Source organism: Apostichopus japonicus, chromosome 10 (assembly GCF_037975245.1).
Source record: "Apostichopus japonicus isolate 1M-3 chromosome 10, ASM3797524v1, whole genome shotgun sequence".
NCBI lineage: Eukaryota > Metazoa > Echinodermata > Holothuroidea > Aspidochirotida > Stichopodidae > Apostichopus > Apostichopus japonicus.
The window spans coordinates 2,497,901-2,520,849 of NC_092570.1; the positions used below are offsets into that span (position 1 = coordinate 2,497,901).

The following is a 22,949-nucleotide window of genomic DNA, read 5'->3' on the forward strand; positions in this document are numbered from 1 at the left end:
AAACGATGATATCTCAGTTGTCAGTCTAGTGTTTTTATTATGAACAAAGTGGACCTATATTAAAATCAAAAAGAAAAGTACAACAAAATTAAATAACAAAGACCTGGAAGTATGTTAATTATGGTTAAGAAAAAAATTAAAGAGAGAAAACAAGCCTAAAATGTGTATTATGGCTAAGCAACTTCATATTTTCTATTAAACCATTAGTGATCTTTGCTTTATTATTATTATGATTATTATTTTTTTGGCAGTGCTTTATACGTAGTGGACTTGGTCAAGTTTAGAAAGATAGCTGCCGGGGACAGACTACGAGGCCAGTATCAATCTCTGAGCCAGGATCCGAATAGTTTATCCAATTTAGATCAAGATTTACCCAACAATATGATCCATCAAGTGGCTATACGAAGCTTACCACAGGAGTGGCTGTGGTGCGAAACCTGGTGTAGCGACTCCGAACTAGCTAAGGCTAAAACAATAGATCTGGTAAGTGCATTAATTATCGATGAGACACCATTTGTGACTGGCCAATGGCGAGACCACTGTCCACAGAGTTAAGTTTACACATTTTATGACCCAATTTTGATTACTTTTTGCAGTGTACATTTTAGTAAAAACTACAACAGTTAAACATTTTTCTGTAAAAAATTGGAGCATGGACCACTTTTGATTATGAACAGCAAACTGACTGATTGGGAAAATAATGAATGAAATGATGAGATGAATTTGAAAATAATACATATTTTGGTGTTTATGGTTGAAGACAAAGGTCAACTGAGGTCAAAGAGTAAAGTCATGAAGAAGATGAGATTCGTGGATTACCATCTTGTGATTAGGCGCAGCAAACTGACCGGCTGGGAAAATGAAGTGAAGTTTGAAGGAGCAAAGTATCTATTGTGAGAAAGGAAACATGAACCATTGACTTCAGGAATGCAAGTCCTCTTCTCAACCAACTGATCAATCCCAGCTTGGTGATAATCCCTATCAAATATTTCTTCCTTTGTAAATTCCTGCTCTTTCAAGTCAAAATGGCTTTCATTACTTCCAGAGAACAATTTAGTGTTCAAATTTTGCATAGTGATTTTGAAGGCAGTGAACAATTGTCTCCTATAAAATACTATGGGGTACTTGCGTACAAAAACCTGCCATGCATTTTTTGCAACTTGTGAATCAAATTTGCCCCTGGTTGCGTTGCGATACCGATAATTATTATATATCATCATATATAAAGGTTGCTTTAAGAGAAGCATTGAGACATACTGCTAAACCAGTAGGAAGGCCTATGACTACCTTGCTTGGAAAAATAAAGTCGCAGTGAAGGACGTTAACATTAACAATAACCCTTGCGCAAGATCGTGATATGTGGCGAAGGTTACTCAATGAGCACGTTGGATAGACGGGACTCAACTTACTACTACTATCATAATTATTTATTTTTCATAGTGTAATAATCCATTAACGAAAGAACCAAAGCTACACGCCGCAGTCAGGATCCTTCCAGAATGGACTGTGTATGATAATGAGATCAAGCAACTCCAGCAGAGAGTATTAAGGAAGCTTGAAGAGGAAGAAGATGAGGAGGATGATTTAAATCTTAATAAAGGTGAGCTAAATTAGATTGAAGAGTATTTGGTTGGTGTACCATTGCCAGATGCCTATTGAGGTATTTGACAAATAAATTGAAGACTTTATATGCACTCCTTCTTTGCTTTTTGGTATTATATTTTTTTTGGTGGAATAATAGAAACTAGAATACTGAAAAGTGACCTAGAAATTAAAATAAACTTGAAAGAATAGAGGAATTATTGGTAGGTAATTGTGATTTAAATCTAATGGTTTCCAATATTTTCCCCTGTCCTTCAAAATGCCTCTTTTTAATTGCTGAGAAGTTTGAATATGTAGTAAGTGATCTATGCCTACAAAGCAAGTATGAGGTGATAAAAACAAGAAGTAAAATGTGGGCTTTTGAGGTTAATTCTTGACTTCACGTCGTTTTCTGTTCAATGTGCTTCGTACTCCCGGAATAAATGAAATGAAGAGGGCAGATGGTAGGAAGATGGATTTCTTGCCCCCTTCTGGTCAGAGAAATGATGATACCACTAGAACTACCTAATAGTGGGTCGTTGATGGAATATTAAGAGCAAAAAATACATTTGAATTCAACTTACAGTCATGCTTGAACCTACGGAATCTGAGACACATTGTATTCCTAATTATTGCCCACCCAACCTTCTACCCCCCTCTCCCCCCCCCAAAAAAAAGAGAGAAAAGATTTGGACTGGTGTGCTGAGTTCAAACTCATCTGCTAACACTCTAGGGAGTTCATTTACACCTAACCATAACCTATCAGTGCACTTTTCTCGCCCTGTATCAGTTTTGATTTTGAATGCAAAAATATGGATGAAATTTATAGCTTGTTTTTCTCATTTTTCAGCTAAAGACGACCATGAAGAGTTATGACCTCCGCCATTTTACTAGTTTAGGTACCAGCGTTAAGGACCGTCGTGGCAGAAACTTCCAACCGAATTCAGAAAGTTCACAGTCAAGGTCAGTGTCGATGGTTTCACTGACATGGGACGGAGGAGCTGTAAAATTTATGGATTTTGTGAGGCTTTGAACTTTGAAAGACCACAGGGAAAGTTTATGCATGGTTTGAGGAGTAATCCACGCTGCAAGGATCGGAGCAGGGTACCCTGTCTTAAACCACGCTTCATCGGTAGTGCACATCTCCTAGCCATGAAATGTTAGCATTGCATAAAATATGGTGCTGCGGTCTGGGCTTCAGGGTGTCAGAATATGTATATCAAGTTTTTAGTGTTTGACTGATATTTATAGAAAATTATGGGATTTAAGAAGTAAAAACCAAATGTCAATGCAAGGCCAGATATTTTGAGCTTTCCTCAAAACTAGTGTATGACACATGTTGAGAAAAGAAAAAATTGTTTTGTTCTATTTATCTAACATATTTTTGAACATGAATTTGTGAATGGAGTCATTCCGTTTTGGTAGAGCTAGCTTCAAACCTTCATTTGGTACTAACATTTGTGTGTTATGATTGAGAAGTATACAGAACCACCTTAGGAAGGAAGGAGGTCATAAACCTGCAAGTTGAATTTGAAAGAGAAGTGAGATGTAAAAATGGTGTGGTGATATGGAGATGATATCTTTCCTCCTTAAGCCAGCTCAATTGTGAAGACTGTGAAGAAGCTTTCACAGGATTCTCTTCTCATAGGTAGCTATGTCTACTTGAGTCTGTGAGAAGGACGTGACAATGAAATCTGCTAAATTATATGCAAGACTCACTCGGCTAGCTTCAGGATGCACTGACTAGATTCAGGATCCACCTGGCAGATTCACAATCTACCGTCTAGATTCCTGATATACTGTCTGGATTCATGATCCACTGGCTAGATTCACAATCCACTGGCTAGATTCACAATCTACCGTCTGGATTCATGATCCACTGGCTAGATTCATGATCCACTGGCTAGATTCACAATCCACTGGCTAGATTCACAATCTACCGTCTGGATTCATGATCCACTGGCTGGATTCATGATCCACTGGCTAGATTCACAATCCAACTGGCAGATTCACAATCTACTGGCTGGATTCATGATCCACTGGCTAGATTCATGATCAAGTTATTAGATTCAGGATCCACTTGCTGTATTCACAATCCACCTGGTAGATCCATAATGCACTGTCTGGATTCAGAATCCACTTGCTAGATTCACGATCCACTGGCTGGATTCACAATTCATTGGCTAGATTCATGATCCAGTAACGAGATTCAGGATCCACTGGCTGGATCCACCATCCACCAACTAGATCCACTGGCTAGATTCACAATCTATGAGAAAAGAAATTTACCTTTGCTTTAACCTACTAGGTTGGATATAATAAGGAACTATCTCTCATGTACTATTATTAATAATATATTTATACTTTATATTTGTAACCGGCTGAGGGAGTTTCTTTTGAAAGAGAATGCATCAGAAGGGATTCTCTTCGGAACTAGGTTACGTCGTTTCACATGGCATGCGACGCAGGAAGATGTGCTTGTACTGTAATGGAGGCTGTTTTCTGGTAACGTAAACAAAATCACTGGAGGTAATGGCTTGATTGATTGGTTAATGGATTGATTAATTAATGGAGTGCATAAGAAAGAAATGGAAAAAAAAGACATCATGGATACGTTTTTTTAAATATTTTGACAGAGATGGTGGTGAACGAAATTATTAAAACTGTCTTCTTTAAATTGTATATCAGAATCATGATCTTTCGTCCCCAAATTTCGGGCAAATTTTTGGAGAAAAGAATTATTGCTAATATTATGTGTGAAAGTATTAACTAGAAATTTACACATGAAAAGTTTTTTCCTTACAAAGTATGATTCCTTAAAGTTTTGAGCCGAAAGGTAAGAATGATGCCAAAATTCAATTTTGAATGGGCAATGTAATATAGCACGTTTAGTCTTGGTGATCATATTTATTTTGTCTCTAGAATCCTTGTAGCAAAACCATTGTAGACAAAAATACACATGCACAAAAAGGATGATTTTTTTTTTTATACATTTCATCCTTTCTATAACTTAAAATATGGTCACAATAAATTTCTTGAAATTCTGTAACTGTTAATGTGTAAGTTAGGTAGGAGTCTAGCCAAAATCATAAATGTGGTTTGTTCGACACTAGCTTCTAAACATGGTCAAGTACAGACCCGACCAGACATAGGGGAGTGGGGGGGCGGTCAGTGTGTACAGCCCCAGGGCCCTGTGGTTAATTGGGGGCCCTGGGATATATGGGCTTAAGAATAATGTATTCTCATTTTGATATTGTACATAAAGAAAGAAACAAAGACTTCCTAAAAGGGAATTCAGTCACATAATTGCCTGGGCTCAATTTCGGGCTTAAAGTCCTCTAGTTTAGAATGCCTAGTTCTTTGGCTCTTGGTGATATCAATCAGTATTGTTCACTTTCGCTGCTAGTGTGTCATAATAATGTTTAATGAAGCAACTTAAGCTACTACAAAATTTAGAGAATGTTTAGAAGTTGCATAGATTGGTAGCCACTTCCATTTTTAAGGTACATTTGATTTCTATAGCTGTCGGTAGCAAGAAATATAGGTGGGAGGGGGGGGGATGGACAATGGGTAAGTTTATACCCATCGCCAGTGGCCAGTATCGTTCGGTTGCTAAAGAGAAATGGAAACATTGTTCAGGTTTTCATATTATCTAAGAAAAAGAAAGAACGAATCAAGTCGCTTTTGGAATTAAGCAAAAAGGAACCTGTCTGGCATGGGAACTTTATCAATTTTGATCATGACGTAATTTTCGTAATACGACCTGTTTTCACGTTTCCACTCACACATAAGCGAAAAGCATATGAAAATATGCATTTGCCTGTTTATCAAGATACATGCAGTATCACCTTTTTATTGGGGGGGGGGGAGGTGTGGGGGGGATTGGGTCCAGTCGTGCCAGGTAAATACATCATGAATTAAGTTAACCTTTTTATATTCTGAATGATACACAGGAAAGGTTAATAGATATAATGTTGACAATTTTAGAGTCTTTTAATATACCTAGGCCAGTTATGAAACCGCCTTCCATCTGTCCTGAATTAAATCGTTCATGTCCATTATCAGAATTATTTTACATAATATGGAAAGATTAAGAGGTGAAATAAGATCAATTGTCAATTTTTATCTCGGGGCACAGGTAGTGTCCTGGATAGCCAATCAAAAGCTGTCAGACGACATCAGCCTGAGGATAGACTTGTCATAAGTCTTAGTGTCATGCTGTTGTAAAGAGTAACAGAATGTTTATCATTAATATTATCGGTAAGGGAATAAAATAAAATTATGATTGGAAAACCTCATTTTGCGGCAAATTATTTTTTATCTTCGTCTTTTGTATATTTTCAATCGAAGCCAATGGTAAGTTTCAGGTGTTACACATCAGAAGGAATAATGACCCTAAAAATCTGTGAAAGGATCAGCTTAACCGCTGACCATCTTACTGGTAGTGTAAGCTTGAGAAAAGTTGTAGTTTTGAGAAGATTTTTGTGTTGCAAATAATCTTCCCACGCTCGAAAACTGATGTGGTACATCGTGGATGTTAATGCAGCTGGATCTATCACATTACCACTTTACCAGTACACAGGCTCGGCGTCGAAGGGAGGGTGGGAGGGGTGGGGCTGGGGTAATGACACTGTGACCAAGTGGCCCCACGTTAAAAAAAAACCCATCAAAAGTGCAACTTTTCGTACAGTAAAAGTACCCAGTTTTTGAAAAACCTAAAAAAAAGTACCCCTCTGCATAATTTAAAAGTCTTTGTTTCTGTTAATAAGAAAATAACCCTTTCTTTCAATTTTGTAATGTTGCAAGGTGCTCTCTCTTATAAATGAATAGCTTGACCCCCTTTCTTTGGCGGAGGGGTGATTGGAACTTTTTTTTTTTTTATGTTCAAATACAGAGACCTATTTGGCACACATCCCACGGCCGCTCAGGCTGTAGACGGGTCAAAACATTTTATGAAAGAGGGGTGTGGCTGAAGGGTCGTTGAATGTGACTCCCATGTTGGGGACTCTAGGGTTCCTCCCCCGGAAAATATTTGAACATTCGACGTCAAATGGTTAATTTTGAGGCATATTTTTAATCTTTAAATTAGGTCTATAATTAGGCCTAAACGCAAGGTTCTGCCAGTTTTATTCTCCCCCCCCGAGTGACGATGGAGGGGAGGCATACCTCCTACCCCCACCCCGCCCCCACATAGGGATGATTCCATGCGGTAGTCTTCCTAAATCCCAAATAGTACAGCATTATCAATTATCCCAAAGATGGTGCCGAGTTCACACTCGGTTAGCTTTGGGGTCTTCTCGTGTTGTTTTGATCACATGTCTGGTAGAAGTTACTCGTAATACGCCGTGACCAAACTCTTAAATGTAGTATAACCTGATCCTACTGACAAAATAACATACAATTGGTATCGTCATTCGATTTTCTCTCAATTCGTGGCTTTTATAGAACATTCAAATTGATTAACTCCGTCAATAACTTTATGATTTAGACATGCACCACCATCGTGGATAAAAATCACGTTTGGACAAGAAAAATACCGTGCTGACAATCTGGTCAAAGTTTGGCAAGATAAAATCACCAAGAAACGGAACAGGAAATAAGGAATGGTCGTATTTAAGCATCATTAAAAAGGTCACATTGCAAATGCGTTACATACACCATTAACATTACCCTAGATAAAATCCAATCCAGTTTAATAATGCAGTTAAAAAAGTTAATAATGCAGTTGAAATATTTTCACTGTTTTTAAAGATCAATATATATATATATATATATATATATATATACACATATACATATATATATATATATATATATATATCTATATATATATTTATTTATTTATATATATATTTAGAAAACGACCATTTTGCCTACAATGTGGTACGATTGGAACCTTTGTTTTTCAAAGTTGATGTTCATAATGGTTCCGGTTAACAGTAATTGCCCTCCAAATTTGAGTAATGCGATCAAAATATAAAGTACGGTACTATGATATGCTCCAAAGTGCATACCTGGGGTCTCTGACCCTCCAAGCTATCACCGGACGAGTGATCAATTAAACTTTTACATCTTTCAATAAGGAAAATTATTTTTTGACGAGAGTGACCATTATTTTGACTGTCTAGCATATTTGGGAGCAATACTGCTATAAATCATGAAGCGGAAAGTCAGGTAAGTAGTCGCAATGTCATGGTTACAAGCATGGACATGGTTTTACATTTCAGGTCCACATGAATAAACATGAGGGTGCGGGGTAGGGTAACATTTAAGAATATATATACAACATGTAAAACTCAAATAAAATTATTTTTACGAGTGCATTATTTGTATTCGCACCTGCTGAAGTTCATGAGTAGCCCTGCAAGGTAGCATACGTCTATTACAAGCACATTTTGATTTACACACTACATCGTAAGAGTAATGTGGTCTCTAAGTCTAGATAGAAGTTCTCACTAGCTAAACGCCACCCATCACTGGATAGCTGACAAGTTGGCAATTCATGGCACCATCAATTTTCTGTATCATGACCATGTAGATTTTTGGCTACGAGAGCCGGAAGTTTTCGTCACTTTAAAAAAACCCACTTTGCTCAGTAGTAAACAATACGCTGCTCCTGGGAGGCATAAAGAGGTCTATAATTGGCTAAATTGGCCGAATTTTGGCACCACACGTACTTCTATTCATGCTCTTCAGCATGCAAGTCACACAACAATAAACAGATCCTGATTGATAATGTATCAAGCAGGCGCGTAGCCAGGAATTTGCCAAGGGAGGGGCGAAACTGTAATTTCAGCAATGCAAACTATCTAAGCGTAGCGCCACCATGATTGGCGCGAAGCGTACAAGAAAATTTTGGCTGAAAATGCCTCCCAGATCGCTGGAAATGGCACTTCCCAGGCCTTGTAAGTTGCATCTTAGCATTTTCTCTTTTGAAAATACTAGCGATATCATAAAAACATTAAAAACATTTTTTTTTAAATATGCTCAAGGGGGGGGGGGGCGGCTGCCCCCTTCGCCCCCCCCCTTGGCTACGCGCCTGGTATCAAGAAGATGTTTTCCTGCTGCTTTTGGCACTGTTCGTGAACACTCGGGTGGGCTGATATAGATTCTAACAGTATGCCACCACGAGTATACGCGCATGTATACATCTCCAGTGAGTACCATGCATGCACTGCAGACAACAGTTGTATATAAACTAAACATTACAAGCCAATCGGATTGCAAACAAGGATGAGTAAAAGGACTCAATAAAATTGTGATTAAATTATTGCATTGAAAATATTTACCGATTTAAATTTAGTTTCTATGGGAAAGGAAATACATAATTTTTTTATAAAGTTGTCAAAACTCTCAAGAAATACATCCCACTGGAAGCAACTAATTCCGTTTCACCTTTATCAATCGACTTGAACAAGTCGATACTCATAAGGTCATTGACCGTCTAGCAGAATCTGCCAAATTGGTTACTTTTTCTTTTACTGATTTACTAAAATCTATCCGGACGTATACATTATAACCTAGTCTTTGTAAATAACAATATACAACTTTAGAACTGCAACTAAATCCGAAACAAAATCCCGGTTTTAAAATGTTCCACCTTTAAAATTGTTTCTTTAATTCTCTGACTATACAATACTAATCCGCGACAGGCTTAGATACATCCCTTCATGTCGCCAGTAAAACAGAGGTCAAAGGTCGAGCTTATAGTACATGACTCGAGGAAGTCTTCTCGGAGGAAACACATCATTGCGTTGATCGTAAACTAGGCATATTTCCTATTTAATAGTTCCTGTGCTTCATCTATTCTGTCTGAGTTTTTGCCAAGGATGAAAAGCGTCTTTTTTAGGTGATATTCTCAAACGTCGTGCAAGGCTGACCGTCAAACTAATTGAGACCTACATAATATATCCTAGCATACACTGACATATAACTATTTATAGCCTATACATAATTCAGGGAAGATTCAAGATTCATTGTGGAGATGTTGGACAACCGGTACTTGAGAATTCTTCAAATATAGTTGATTGGATTTGCTTAATGCTTTTCAATATTGTCTGCGGGGGGGGGGGGGGGGGAGGAACTCGGCTACGTTTGGGACGCACCCTTAAAGCAATTGTAGTTTTGTAGATTCCTCGGGGTGATGTATGCTAACAATGCATGTAGTTTTGTACGGCTTTAGTAAGGGCTATTTCTTGTGTACTCAAATATATTTGGAAGATTATAAGACTTTGATCATTTGATTTTCTACCACCTCTTTGGCTAATTTAACCATTGCCCTCCCTAATTAGACAAATGAGGTGGTTTGGAAAAGGGGGGGGGGGACAAACTCCTGTGCCTACTTTCAAAAGTGGTGATTGCTTCTCACACTTCCCCTCGATTACCGTGCCTATCAACGGTGATATGAATCCAATATTGTATGTGATATGAATCCGATACGTGTCCAAAGAGCGAAAGATATGAAAACGATATTAGCTATCATGTACGGTTATATTTCTTTATTTAAATGTTTAAAAGTGACGTTTATCGTATAAAATTATGTCACATAATTAATATGGCTGTAGCATTTTGATTTTGTCTTCGTTTAATGTGTCTCTTCTTTGCAAACTTATTCGAAGGTTTTAGATTCTCCAGAAAAAAGTGCTTCTGTGACAGCTTCAACAAACTAAAATTGTGGGGCAAATAGTGATAACCTTTAAACTTTGTTGAACTTGCACGTATGCAGCGATGGGGTGCATATAGGTTAATTCTTCATGCAGTTGTAGAAAATTGCTTGGGGATGAATAACGCCTCCATCATTCTCTCGACAAAGTTGCATCTTTCAGCACAAGGGGATTAGATTTGTGTCGCCAGGGACCTTGTCAATAAAGGAGCCACCTTTCCGGGTACTTTTTGGAGTTAAGTGATTATTAAACATCAATACACCTTCTTAACTAAAGAAATGAACATTAACAACATTAAATGTGTGCTTAAATCCAATAAATATATTTCTTAGGTCTCTAGGGGGTTCAAAACAGCGGGTGTTTATCAACAACTGTAGGGATTTTGTACTTTGTCTTTGCCTAATCGAACCCATAGGTAACGTAGGGACAAGAGAGATTATAAACTGTATGGGAAGCAAAACAAAGAAAGAACAAAAGAAAGCAAAATCGGGGGGAAATGATGTGCGCAGTGTCAAGGGAGGGGGAAAGAGGAAGAAGGAAGGGAGGACTAAATGGGGGCAGAGAGGAGGAGATAGAGGGGGCGGGGGGTTGATGAAGAATGAAGGGATGGCCAAAAGAGGGCAGGAAAGTGTTGGAACGAATAGCAGGAGACGTTTAACAGAGGGCTACGGGAAGGCTAAGAATGGGCTACTGGAGGTCTAAGGAAGGGTTTGGAGAGGGTGAGATGGTTATTAACCATGTCGACCATATATGAAAACGTGAGTCGCGGCACAACTCTATAAGCAATGATGTAACCTCAGCATTTTTGATATATTGTCGTAATTTACTATACACTCAACACACTGTAGCCTATTCGTTATTAAGTTACTTATTTTGTTATCACACTTTGCGTTTGTTATTCTCCATGAGAGAAAAAAAAACCCACATCTCTTTTATATGTTATAATTTTTTTTCAGCGTTCCAACTTTCGGCTTCCTTCACTTCGATCGCTTAGTTCTTGATTTACCGATCCTTTGCCGTGTTTAGAAGCCGTCACTTTTGGTGCGGAGAATTTAACACGTTCGATCCGTCCCTCCATCCAGGCGCTCCGTCTGATTTCGGTGATTGTCGCCCTCTCTCTTAATTCGTAACGTAAGATTGAACTCAGAAGGTCTTTGACCTCTCGACAGACGGGGCGTTTGTTTGGCCAGTCCAGTGTGTTGTTCATCATACAGGATAAAGAATCTGTGATGTTCGAATCATCATAAGGCATACGACCTGTGATCTATAAAACAATGAGCAAAGGAAATTGTTTAATCAACTAATTAAAGAGTAATTAGCACAAGTACATAACAGAGTGATAAGGAGCCAATGGGTGGAGTCACGGATGTACTAAATGACTCTTCGACATGACTAACATGAGACCTCGAATATAGTCTATACAAATATGATGTCCCTGCAGTCGAAGAAAAAACAAGGCTCTGGAATCGAGGTCATGTTTAAGGGGAAAAACTTTCCTCTTAACTACGCCCTGACTAAGGGGAGGGGGAGGTTGGTGGAGGGCGGAGAGGGGGGGTGGTGTTTAGAGGAGAGGGCAGATGATCCTACAAATTTTCAAAAAATTGGTTCTCTCGCGGGCGGCAATTTCAAAATCACTTACATCATTCTGAATGGTACGGGAAGGGTAAAGAGGTTGGGGTGGGATCGATATTTCTAGTATACGACGGGAAAAATGTAGAAAATTCGGGGATACGAATGAAATGACACCAAACAATATATTTATCATTCAGTAAACCAACCAACAAACAATGGTCGTTTGTACACACACACATGCAATAAGATGACGTACATGCATATACGTTTTTTTTTTTTAACAATGATTTCTATAAATACTACTTCTAGCTACAGGTCAACACGCAGTTAATTGCTATAAAATACGTTTACAATTTGTCTATTTGACGAATGAAACAAAAGGTTATTTATAGAAATCCGCAGATTAAAGATATTGCCACCTGCGTAGTTTATCAGAGCAGTTTTTCCAAGAATCTTGTCAAGTAGAACAAGTTTATGAATATTCTACAAGCATGCTATCAACGCAGTTAACTATTCCGTGAGAATATGCCTTTCTCTCTATATATACATATTTACTGCTTTAGTATCATTATATAAGATAAACTCTTTTTTTTTTGTTGCCAAGAATACTTCAAAATTAGATTTAATGTAACTTTAACCTATGATAACCTCACAGTCAAATACCAGTTACACCTTTTCCAAAAATATGTCTTTAAAATAATACCTTTCAAAGTCTAGGTGCTAGAAATTAAATTATCCTCACAATAGGTGGTTTCCTCGTATTTAGTCAACGTTAGGATAATGGAAGTTGTCAGCCTACACATTTCTAGTTATAGGTCCGTATTCCCACATAATATATTGTCGTAGTAAATTTTCCAACAATTGACCTTGAATGTATTCAGACCCTGTTTCGCGCCCTTTCGCTTCAGTATGTGTGTACCGTCCGATGTGAATAGATACCATGGCAACCACTTAAATCTTGGTTAAAGCCCGCTGAGGACAGCTCCATGAACATTTTAACGGTTTAAATCAGGGTACACAGACTCAAGTTCTGGAATGTATTTTTTTAAAGCAAATGATGCAGAAGAAAACACATTTGACGTAGTTTGGCTGAATTTGACGGTTATTGACCACTCTGATATCCGCCATCTTTGAATCATACTCCATACAGAGGCCATATGACTATATGCCCTATAGTCCAAGTTAATATAATGACAGCAAGATATTTCATCAGATGGATCATATTTTTGGGGTTGGGAGAGGAGGAGGTGGGGTTGGGGGCTTGGATCATGACAAATGTTAGTTAATGAAAGTATACAATGTGGTGTGGGGATTGGTAAAATGACAAATTGATACCATTTTAATACTTGATGCCTTCGGAGAGTCGTGTAAGAAAATCTCGTCTTCTGATAGAGGAGAGAAATTTCGGATTTTAGTGACAATAAACAATTCCAAATCCATACGTTCATACGACGGAAACTTTATGTCGTGATGGCTTAAGAGTCGGCTGTCCAGTGAGTGGTGTCGTTTACTTCTTCAAAGGTTTAAGGGCAACTTAGGCGACGATTTAGTATTTAATTTAATGGGAACACTGTATGTCGTGTGCTACCACGCAGATAGGGAAGACAGATTGGGACAAGCCTATACCTATGGTTAGCGTGCAGGAGGCGTCTTAGGAATACATTCAAGTGATCATTGCAATGGATTAAATGAAAAGGGAGAAAAGGAATCGGTGAAATTGACAAAAATCGAATGCAAATCGATTTATGTTAATTTCTTACTTCCACGTGATATAGGTACGAGCTCAATAAAAATATCAATACAAATCTTCTTTAAATTTTGTAGAATGGATCAAAATTGGTGGTAAGCTAAAATAAAACTATATGGCCTACCATGCATTTGGACTAGGTTTTATTTTGTGTGTAAATATAATAGATTTCTTTTGATTAACGTGATGAACATGGATAGATTTGGATTTGGAAGCAGTTACGACTGAATATGACCAAAGATTTTAGAATTTAGTCAGATTTTGTGCTGATATGTACTTCATAATAAAATAGAAATAGAAATTTTCAGAGCGGGTAGTGTTTTCTATGTACATAAGATAACAACCTTTAACATCCTCTCTCTCTGGAATGCTGATTTAAGACAAATAAATGATGACGTCATCAACCATGTCGTCACGTCCAGACCTATTCCTTAATGTTAATGTTAAATCAATAACAATAACAAAATAACTACTCCTTTTAAGGATAAAACACAACAAATTATTTCTGTCCTTGCCAGATGTGGTTTGATTGCAACTTTTTTATTTGAAGCATAGAATTTTCAAAATTTTTCTATATTGATTTTAAAGCTGCTGATGAGCTCTCCTATTTTCTTGTAAGTACAGCTGCTAGACTAAGTCGTCCAGCCATTTTTTTTTCTTGACGAGCCTCCGAAGTTTTTAAAGTATAAAGATTCATTTATCTTTGTTACATCAACTGCTAAAATTGGTTTAAGAGTTCATTTCAAGCATCACATTTCATTATCAATTGTTAGCTTTTCATCCAGTTTTATTTTTATTTTCATACTAGCGTCTTCTAAAGAAATTCGTGTCGTCACCCCACCATATATAATAAGGGTAAAGAAAGAAAGAGTGATATAAAGCAAATGGATGATCAAAATTTTGGGAATTCTATCGCTTTCACCGACCGTTCAGTTTTGTAACTGAAGTGTATTAACTCTCTAATATATAATTGACTTCATGGCTTGTATAGTAGTTCAATGCAAGAGTTGTAAACATCAATTCCACTTCACTTCTATCTTATAGTTTTAGCAATTCGATCCTGCTAAAACTGAAGGAAAGTACATAATTATGACCTTCAACTAAATAGAAATGCGGGTAATAATTCCCCCGTTTTAATAATTTTCTTGTTTCTCATTTAACACTTGTGTGAGTTATATAGCGAATTGAAATATCAAGGCATATCTAAAGATTGTTAGGTGTCCTTCAACATTGACGTGCACGATTTCCGATTTAGACTGAAAAAAAAACTAAAATAGAACTAGAACTAAAGTTGCCTGCAAATACGTAATATTGTAGTGCGCGTGGAGTGCTTATACTGTATCAGGAAGAACTTTTCGGTGGTTCATGGTGTTATATTTTGGGGGCGGACAACACACCAGGGAGTAATAGTCATGTAGGTACCTACAAAGTGAGGGCGCTTGAGAGCGCAGTGACAGTCTCACCATAAGTAGGCTACGCAGCTAGCCTGTGAAACTGCAAATGTTACAGAGACTATATGAAACTTTAAGCTTCAAAGTCCGCTGTCATGTAGGTATCGTTCACTTGGCCAGTGTTGCTAACATGTAACGCGCACGCGCACTACAATATTGTCAAAAACACATTGGAGGGAAAGGGATACCGTCTTCATGATACTATCACTGCTTATGCATGCGAGTTGTATGCCACGCCACGAACGAAGAGAATTAAAGCCTCTATACACTTTACATGCTTAGATGAGGCAATCGGAAGATTAGAATAATGAGGGTATATGTCTGAACATGTAATCTCCATGCACCAGTTATTCCTATTTAACTAGACTATCGTCTACTATTTGAATGGTAGTTTCTGACTTTATTAGGGCATGTCCAGCTCTATAGCAACATCATACAGTTTGCCTATGTAGTGTTTTCAATTGCCATTTAAGCTCACGCGAGCTTTGTATTAATTTAGCACAAAAAAGGAAAAACAATCACTACTTTACTTCTCCCCCCCCCCAAAGAAAATCAAATCAAAATAACAATGCCCTGTTTTCTATAAGGTAGTCAATAAGGATGTAACTAAATACATAACATCTAAATTACCCGGGGTTTTTCTTGGGGGGGGGGGGGAGTGGCGTCGAGGCCTAGGTCAGGCATCGGAGACAAGCATCTCTTTACGAAGTCTTTATATGAATTCCCTGAATATTATGAAAATGAGTTAACACCATATTTTATATTTCAAAATTATGCTCTAATTAACCCATATATCCCCTGTTCAGACTTGGATGGGCGGGCATTGGAATATTTCATTGAATTCGTGGGGGGGGGGGGGGAGGGGTGCTGTATTATATATATATATATATATATATGATAACCAAGATATATTTGTAATCCCTCCCTCCCTCCCCACCCCCACCCCCGCCCCCACGAATTCAATGAAATATTCCAATGCCCGCCCATCCAAGTCTGAACAGGGGATATATGGGTTAATTAGAGCATAATTTGGAAATATAAAGTATGATGTATACTCACATATGATGGGTACGGGAGAAGGTTTGGAAAGGGGTTCTAACTTTGACAGATTTTCGCTTTTCATCGGAATTGTATACATCAACTGATGTTGCAATCGGTAGAGAGACTTCAAGAAGGGTGTGCATTACCGTTATATGATATATCGGTATAATGTACAAAAATATCAGGCATTTTTAATCCGATCCAGGTCACGAGGCAAGAAAAAAAATAGAATAAGATATTCGTAAAGATTTAGCAGAAACTTAATCTGTATAATACACAAACATTGTTAGTTTCTTCATATTTTTGACGAAGTAGATTGAGGTGATTAACTCAACGACGTCACAGGGTGACGAAAGTATGAAGCTGATTTATATATAATCCCAACTTATTTGTTTCTTTTATTTCTCCATTATTTGTCTTTCTTCTTTAAGTCTACCACAATTCAGGATCATATTTATACATTCTTCTACTAATCCTGCTTACAAAAGTTACATTTGTTTTCATTTGAGCTTAGCAGAAATCGCCGACAACGATATCAGAATTCCATACTGGACAAACTGTCTGATGGTGTGGTATTGATACACTGAAAATATGATATCAAAATATATTGATAAAATAAATATCTGTCTTGTCATGATGAGTTGTGCTTGTAGAAAGTCAAATAACATGACCGAGTATAGTTATGTTGGCTAAGATTTATAAGGTCAATAACGTCAACTATTCGATGCGAGATCTCAAAAGTGGACAACTCGACCCAATGTGGCCGATTTGACTTTACAACAGTAATCAATATGACCAATATTGCCAGCTGCTCAACTAAAGGATCAACTCGACCAGTGTTTAATAAAGTTTTATCACAACATGATACATGCATATTCATCATCAGTATGACGTCACTGCACGTATCCCAAAATACTATCATAGTGTATTGTATTCTTCACTTACCATTATGAAGAGGATAACGCCAATACTCCAGATATCGGTTCCGTGTGGATCGTAAGGGATTCCTTGAAGAATTTCTGGCGAGGCGTAGGCGGCACTTCCGCAATAGGTCCTACAGAGTCTATAGGCCTCGCACCAATCCCTTGCAAACCCGAAATCCGTTATTTTAGCAACAATTCCAGTCGGTGCCCAGTCCAGCAGGACATTCTCACATTTCAAATCACGATGGAAGAATCCATTCAAATGTAGGTATTCGACAGCGTTCAGTATGTGGCTGAAAATGGTACGGGCCTCGTTGCTTGGCAGAGCTTTCTTCTTTTGGATATATTCTAAGAGATCACCGTGGCGTGCAAGTTCCATCACCATGATGATAGTATCTTTCTTTTCGATCACTTGATACAGTTCTATGATATTTGCATGCTTGATGGATTTCAGAATGCTTAATTCCCTCGGTAAAAACTTTCGCTGAAAACGGCTGTTTAGTCTCGCACGTGAGACTATCTTTAAGGCAACTCGTTTGCCTTGTCTGTTGTTGAAGGCTGATCTGACTTTTGCGTAGGTACCTTCGCCAAGTTTACCTTCGATTGTTATTCCCATCATTCGTAGAAGGTCAGACACAGACTCGACATCTAATTCCGTCGGATTCTGAGGTGGTTTATATCTCGAGGTAGTCTTAACGACAGTCGCTTCTTTCTTGCTTATATCCTTCCCATATGCTTCTTCTTCCTCTGTCGTCATCGGTTTCTTGCCAACAATCTGCTTCGCCGGAGTAGCTCCTTTACCTCGGTTCCAACGACTGCGTCTCTCCTTTGCATCGGACACGGTGCTGTTGGGTGGTTTCTTTGGCTGGTGACTTACAGTTTCGGACCCTGGACGCGTTCGTGATCGAAAAGGATTCGTTTTATAAAGATTATTATTTAAGTTCCGTTTTGTCAGACCTTGTGGGTCCTCGATCAAATCACACGTAGTCTCCCGTAGTTGTACCTTCGTATTCGACGAACGAGATGGGCCACTCTTGACGAATTTTTTAAAAGCATCTTTTGCGCCAAGGAAAGGAGACCTCTTGCCTTTCTTGGACTCCTCCGATTCTTGTGAACTGGCAGACCATGCCTGTTGACCAACTTCGGGATCATTAGCCCCCTCTGCATGGACTTCTTCACCTTTATTCATTGAAAATGATCAAGTCCATTTCTTTCTGAGAATATGTCAAACTAGGCCCATTCCTGCAACTCGTTTCGTTGTTTCACATGCACGTTTAAACCAGCCGTGTTTTATTTACGTCTAGCAATTGCGATGTTGCAGTGAAGAGGCAATTTTATGACGTTATAATCGTCACAGCGCGTAAGATAACATCGCGCAATGAATTAACTTTACATGCAACGCTTGCGTGGAAGATTTAGTATACCACTGCTCGCTAATGCGCATCAAACATATCAAATATTGGCGAGATCGACTTGTGTACAGAATGACCAAGTTTCAAAAGTTCGTAGACAACACCTGTTTTTGTGGAAATATATCGTTAATTCATGGCAAGCAAGAACCAGCAGTCATAATTGTTGTGAGTCTTTTTACATAGTGATCCGTTTTTAAATCATATGTCTATGCGCGCATTGACGCAAACTCATATCACTATATACTACGTTAGCGTGTATATTGCAAACAAAGCATGTCTATCGTTTTGTTTGCGCGTCGACAATGTCTTTCGTGTAGCAAAGGAAAACGCGCGCGTGGAAGTTAGTGTGAAGAAAAACCCAGGAGTTTTCATATTAAATTCCACCATGGCAACGCGTCACGTGGATGCATTAGTGTACGCAAAGACAGTGTCTAGCTCTACAACATATCTCTGAGTTTATGACTTGAATGCATGAGGATGTTACACGTATAATTTCGCGCGTACATATTGAACAGTTAAGCTCTATAACGCATTACGAGTTATGCGTGGAAGTAAAGTCTGTACATGGTAATTTAATACGTTTTCAACTAGCTTCAACTACGCAAATCACCTCTGATCACAGGCACAGGGTTGGGAGGGGAGGAAGGGTGGGGACTTGGAAGCAGCTTCAAACCTGATTCCACGAAAACAATAAAAGAAAATCGAACGAAAGAATTTCCCTTCTTTTCCTTTTTTATTAAACGGTATGAAAACAGCTGTATATAAACACCAACCGACATCAACACATATATATGATGTATATATATTTATATATATTTATACATAACAACAATTTCACCTAAAACTTACTTTCAAATTTGTCTAACTTTTGATTCTTCCGCAACTCGCATCGGTAAATCTACCAGAAACACATGTCGATATATTCAGTGTTAATTTTCTTAGGGTATCAGTTGTGATTGGATAAGATAATAATACACGTCCCTTTAACGGTAGCAACAAAAGGGCTAAAAATGGTAAAAAATGTTCTTAGAAGGTTTTGATTTTTTTTCCTTCCCCGTCATGAAATAACGTTTAGTCTTCGCTTACATCGTTGTTAAATTCCCCAGAAACGGTTTCGTATAAACTGATATTGTAAAGGTTACCTTTCAAAGCAGGAAGACTCAGTGCAGCGGAAAGATGCATGGAGTGGTTAAGTGTCGTTAAATCAAACTGTAAGTCCTTCTACTTTGATAAATCAGTATTTAACCGTAATGGCTATAAAGGGCTTGTTTAAAGTGTTTCGCGGAATAGGTTATGTAGCCAACACATATAATACTATAGGCTAGGGTCGCCACTGACAGCGGTGAATTACCATGATGTAATGTTACGAAACATCAATGTATTCCCCAAATATGCTAGATACCCCATTCCATCCCCTCCCCTTTAAACTAAACAAGTGGTCACTAATTTAATAGCTTTTACAATTACCTTTCTGCCATGACCCGGCTAATTTGACTAGTGTATGGTAACGTTTAGACCAGTGGTAGGCTGATGTTTACTCATAGCGTAGCCTATTGGTCATTCTGAGCAACAAGTATGAGCATAATGGATGACTTTAGGTACACAATTAGTTGAAGACGGTTGGAACCCATCACTATGTGTCCAGATTGTATGTCTCTATACCACTTGTACGTTTTTAGAAACTTCTCTTTAAAGATCTGTGCCTCATCCATCAAAATGACTGGACTACCGGCTGGTCTAAGCCACAGACAATAAGGTCAGGTCAGGTCAGGTCTCTCAGAAGCAACACAAAACTCATCAGGAGAAAAGTAAGACTTTTATGGCCTCAAATAATATGTTTATAATGCTTTGTGAAGATCAAATGGTGATAGATGTCATTCAACGTTGCTATCTTCTTTATATTTGGGCAAACGAACATGTTGTGTTGAGTTATTATAATTCATAACACAATAGATTAACATTAACATTGAAGCCTGAGCTTTAGGAGTCGACGTCATCGTCGGCTCAGCTTTAAAGGAGCATTGATCTAGACTCTGGGGATATTTAAAGGTGCATAGAAACATTACTAGTACTCAACGTGTTTTTGTATGTTGAACTTCGACATATCAAAACTAAAATGTTGTCAAAAGTCATTCTTTAATTGTAAAAAACCTGTGACACAGGTCAAAAAGTTGCTGTAATTGCTGAGGGGAAATCATGTCACCCCAGAGCCATCTTGTTGGAACGCTGCTCTGGTAACGCAACGAATCAAGCTTAACATTTGGACAGAAATAAGCCTGATGCACTTTTCATGCAATCATTGCTCGATACTTTTATGAATGTACATCCACACAAAATCAACCTTAAAGCAAACTGGTATCCACATATTTTTTCTACGATAAGCTCACTGATTAATTTCTTTTGGTGCGAGTTTCTTTCTTTGATGAATCATAAAATGACTTCTTCCATTGTACCTATAACTATCAATGACTTGTACCACACTAATAAATATCATATATTACAGACGCCACCACTTCAAATGGTAAAGTTAACATATATATATAAATAAGTAAATATATATATATATATATATAAATATATATATATATATATATATATATATATATATATATATATACAATTTACCCTTTGTTATTTTACCTTTTTTATTAAACTGACACATCATAATAGAGATTTACACGAGCAGGGGAGTATCAAAGTTGAACATTCTTATATGTCAAGTATAAAGTAACATTATTTTATTTTATTTTACTTTTTGTTTCTTATTGCTTCTACAATTTGGTGTATCTACATGAAAAGCATATTCATAATAATCTTGATAACAAGTTTAATTTGAACTGTTCAAAAACAACCTGAAATAATATGGTTGCAAACTGAACGGCAGACCAAAAAGCAAATAATAAAATATATTGAATGTACTGTTTATAATTTTGATGGTAATTACAATATGTTTGAAAAAAAAAAACGATTTAGAGGTATACTACTGCAGGAAATAAAAAAAAATACCGGTATTCACAGAATAATAATAAAATAATCGAATTGTTAATAACGGCGTTCCAAAGTGATGGAAATTACAACAAATACTTACGATTACGTAATTTCAACCACAAATATTGCTTTGAATGTTCGGCCATTGCAGTAAACGTTTACTTTTCCCGGCGATTTATTTCCAAGAATTTTGAATGAGACAGTAGTTTGAGGTTAGGCTTAGACAACTAAAGATGTTTAGGTCACGTGAGTGAACATTCCTCCCCAAACAATTATTCCAAAAACGGTTTAATTTCTCAGATGTAGTTAATGTAACTAATAATTATCCGATAGAAGAACATTACTCACATAAGGTTTATACTTTCTGTAGGTGGCCTAGGGAATCAAACTGTAACAGGTTAAAATCCAAACAATTCCTTTACTGTAGAGGAGTGGATTGGGAAGCATCCATATTTTTCTTCGAATGCCTAATCAGATTAAACAGGTTTCATTTAGGTTTTGCCTTGTATCATTGAAGAACGTATATAAACTTCTCTCTCCACAAGATTTCGTGGTGTTATGTATACGGGGTTAAACCACAATGTATTCATATATTGTCTGACATAATCCACGTGACATTCTTTAACAAGACGAATTAACAACGTTTATGGTGTTGCTATGACAATCCCCAAACTACCCCAATAGATATTGAAATTGGCGCGTACTTATCCCTGTACCACGTTGGCGGTTCCTGGGCATCACGAGAGAATATGCTAGCATATCTTTAGGCCATCGTCCGACGTTATGTTACCATGTCAGATTAGTTCGTCACTGTATTGCTCTCATCAAGTAATGAATATGTAACTACCACAAAACTCAACACCCGGGGGTGTCTTAGGTAATGGTTCACATGCTTTAGGACCTCTCTTTCAACCTTAAAATTTCTTATCCACCTTTGTCGCATTGAAAATAATTCATGACTAGCTTACTTCTTTTTTTCTTATCTTGTTTCACCCTTCAATTATCAAAGACAAATTAAATTGGTCTTCTCTCTCTCCGTTACAAACTCTTTCGCATCTGACATGGTGACTGCATGCATTGGTGTTTTTTGGCGTTCCAAGGAAATTTAAGATAACATGCACGAGCAAAACCATGTTGATTCCCTATATCCCCTCATGCATTGGACCCTATACCCATCATCAGTATACCATCAACACCACCACCACCACCACAATCGAGCATATCCATGGCAGTCATCAGACCAAGACTGTGATATTATAGGATCAAGGTCCATACCAGCAGTGGTCTTTTATGAATTATTGCATTCATTGTCCTTGTTGTTCACGTAATGATCAAATTCGGCCTTCCAGTTCACCATGTAATCTGTACGCCACTTATCAAATTCCTCCTTCCATGATATTTCAGCTTCCTTTATGTCACCTGAAAAATAAAAATCACAGATGAGGAAAGAAATAAAGGTTTTGTTTTTTTCTCTCGGAATAACAGTACCATAAATGAAAAAGGGACCTTTTGTCGATATACAAATATCATATTAACTCATCCGACATTTTGATAGCCCCTCTATTTCTCTC

General features: G+C 37.6%; 3 protein-coding genes across 6 annotated transcripts in view; 1 reads left to right on the forward strand and 2 right to left on the reverse strand.

Moving 5' to 3' along the window:
• Positions 1–5,879, forward strand: part of LOC139975337 (UDP-glucose:glycoprotein glucosyltransferase 1-like) — a 35,481-nt gene extending 29,602 nt beyond the window's left edge. For both annotated transcript variants that reach the window (XM_071983208.1, XM_071983207.1), the window contains exons 34-36: positions 252–483; positions 1,441–1,600; positions 2,432–5,879. In XM_071983208.1, coding sequence (XP_071839309.1) covers positions 252–483; positions 1,441–1,600; positions 2,432–2,457 — 418 coding nt within the window. In that variant the 3' untranslated portion in view covers positions 2,458–5,879. The remainder of the gene's footprint in view (positions 1–251; positions 484–1,440; positions 1,601–2,431) is intronic.
• A 5,156-nt stretch (positions 5,880–11,035) lies between these two features.
• LOC139975339 (testis-specific serine/threonine-protein kinase 6-like) lies at positions 11,036–18,304 on the reverse strand. The gene is made up of 2 exons (XM_071983213.1): positions 17,001–18,304; positions 11,036–11,508 (listed from the first exon to the last, which is right to left on the reverse strand). Exons 1-2 carry the CDS (start codon positions 18,165–18,167, stop codon positions 11,197–11,199), a joined length of 1,479 nt encoding a protein of 492 aa, XP_071839314.1. The 5' UTR covers positions 18,168–18,304; the 3' UTR covers positions 11,036–11,196.
• Positions 18,305–19,110: 806 nt separating this feature from the next.
• LOC139975338 (cholinesterase-like) overlaps positions 19,111–22,949 on the reverse strand; it is a 43,510-nt gene continuing 39,671 nt past the window's right edge. For all 3 annotated transcript variants that reach the window (XM_071983209.1, XM_071983212.1, XM_071983211.1), the window contains one exon: positions 19,111–22,797. In XM_071983209.1, coding sequence (XP_071839310.1) covers positions 22,667–22,797 — 131 coding nt within the window. In that variant the 3' untranslated portion in view covers positions 19,111–22,666. The remainder of the gene's footprint in view (positions 22,798–22,949) is intronic.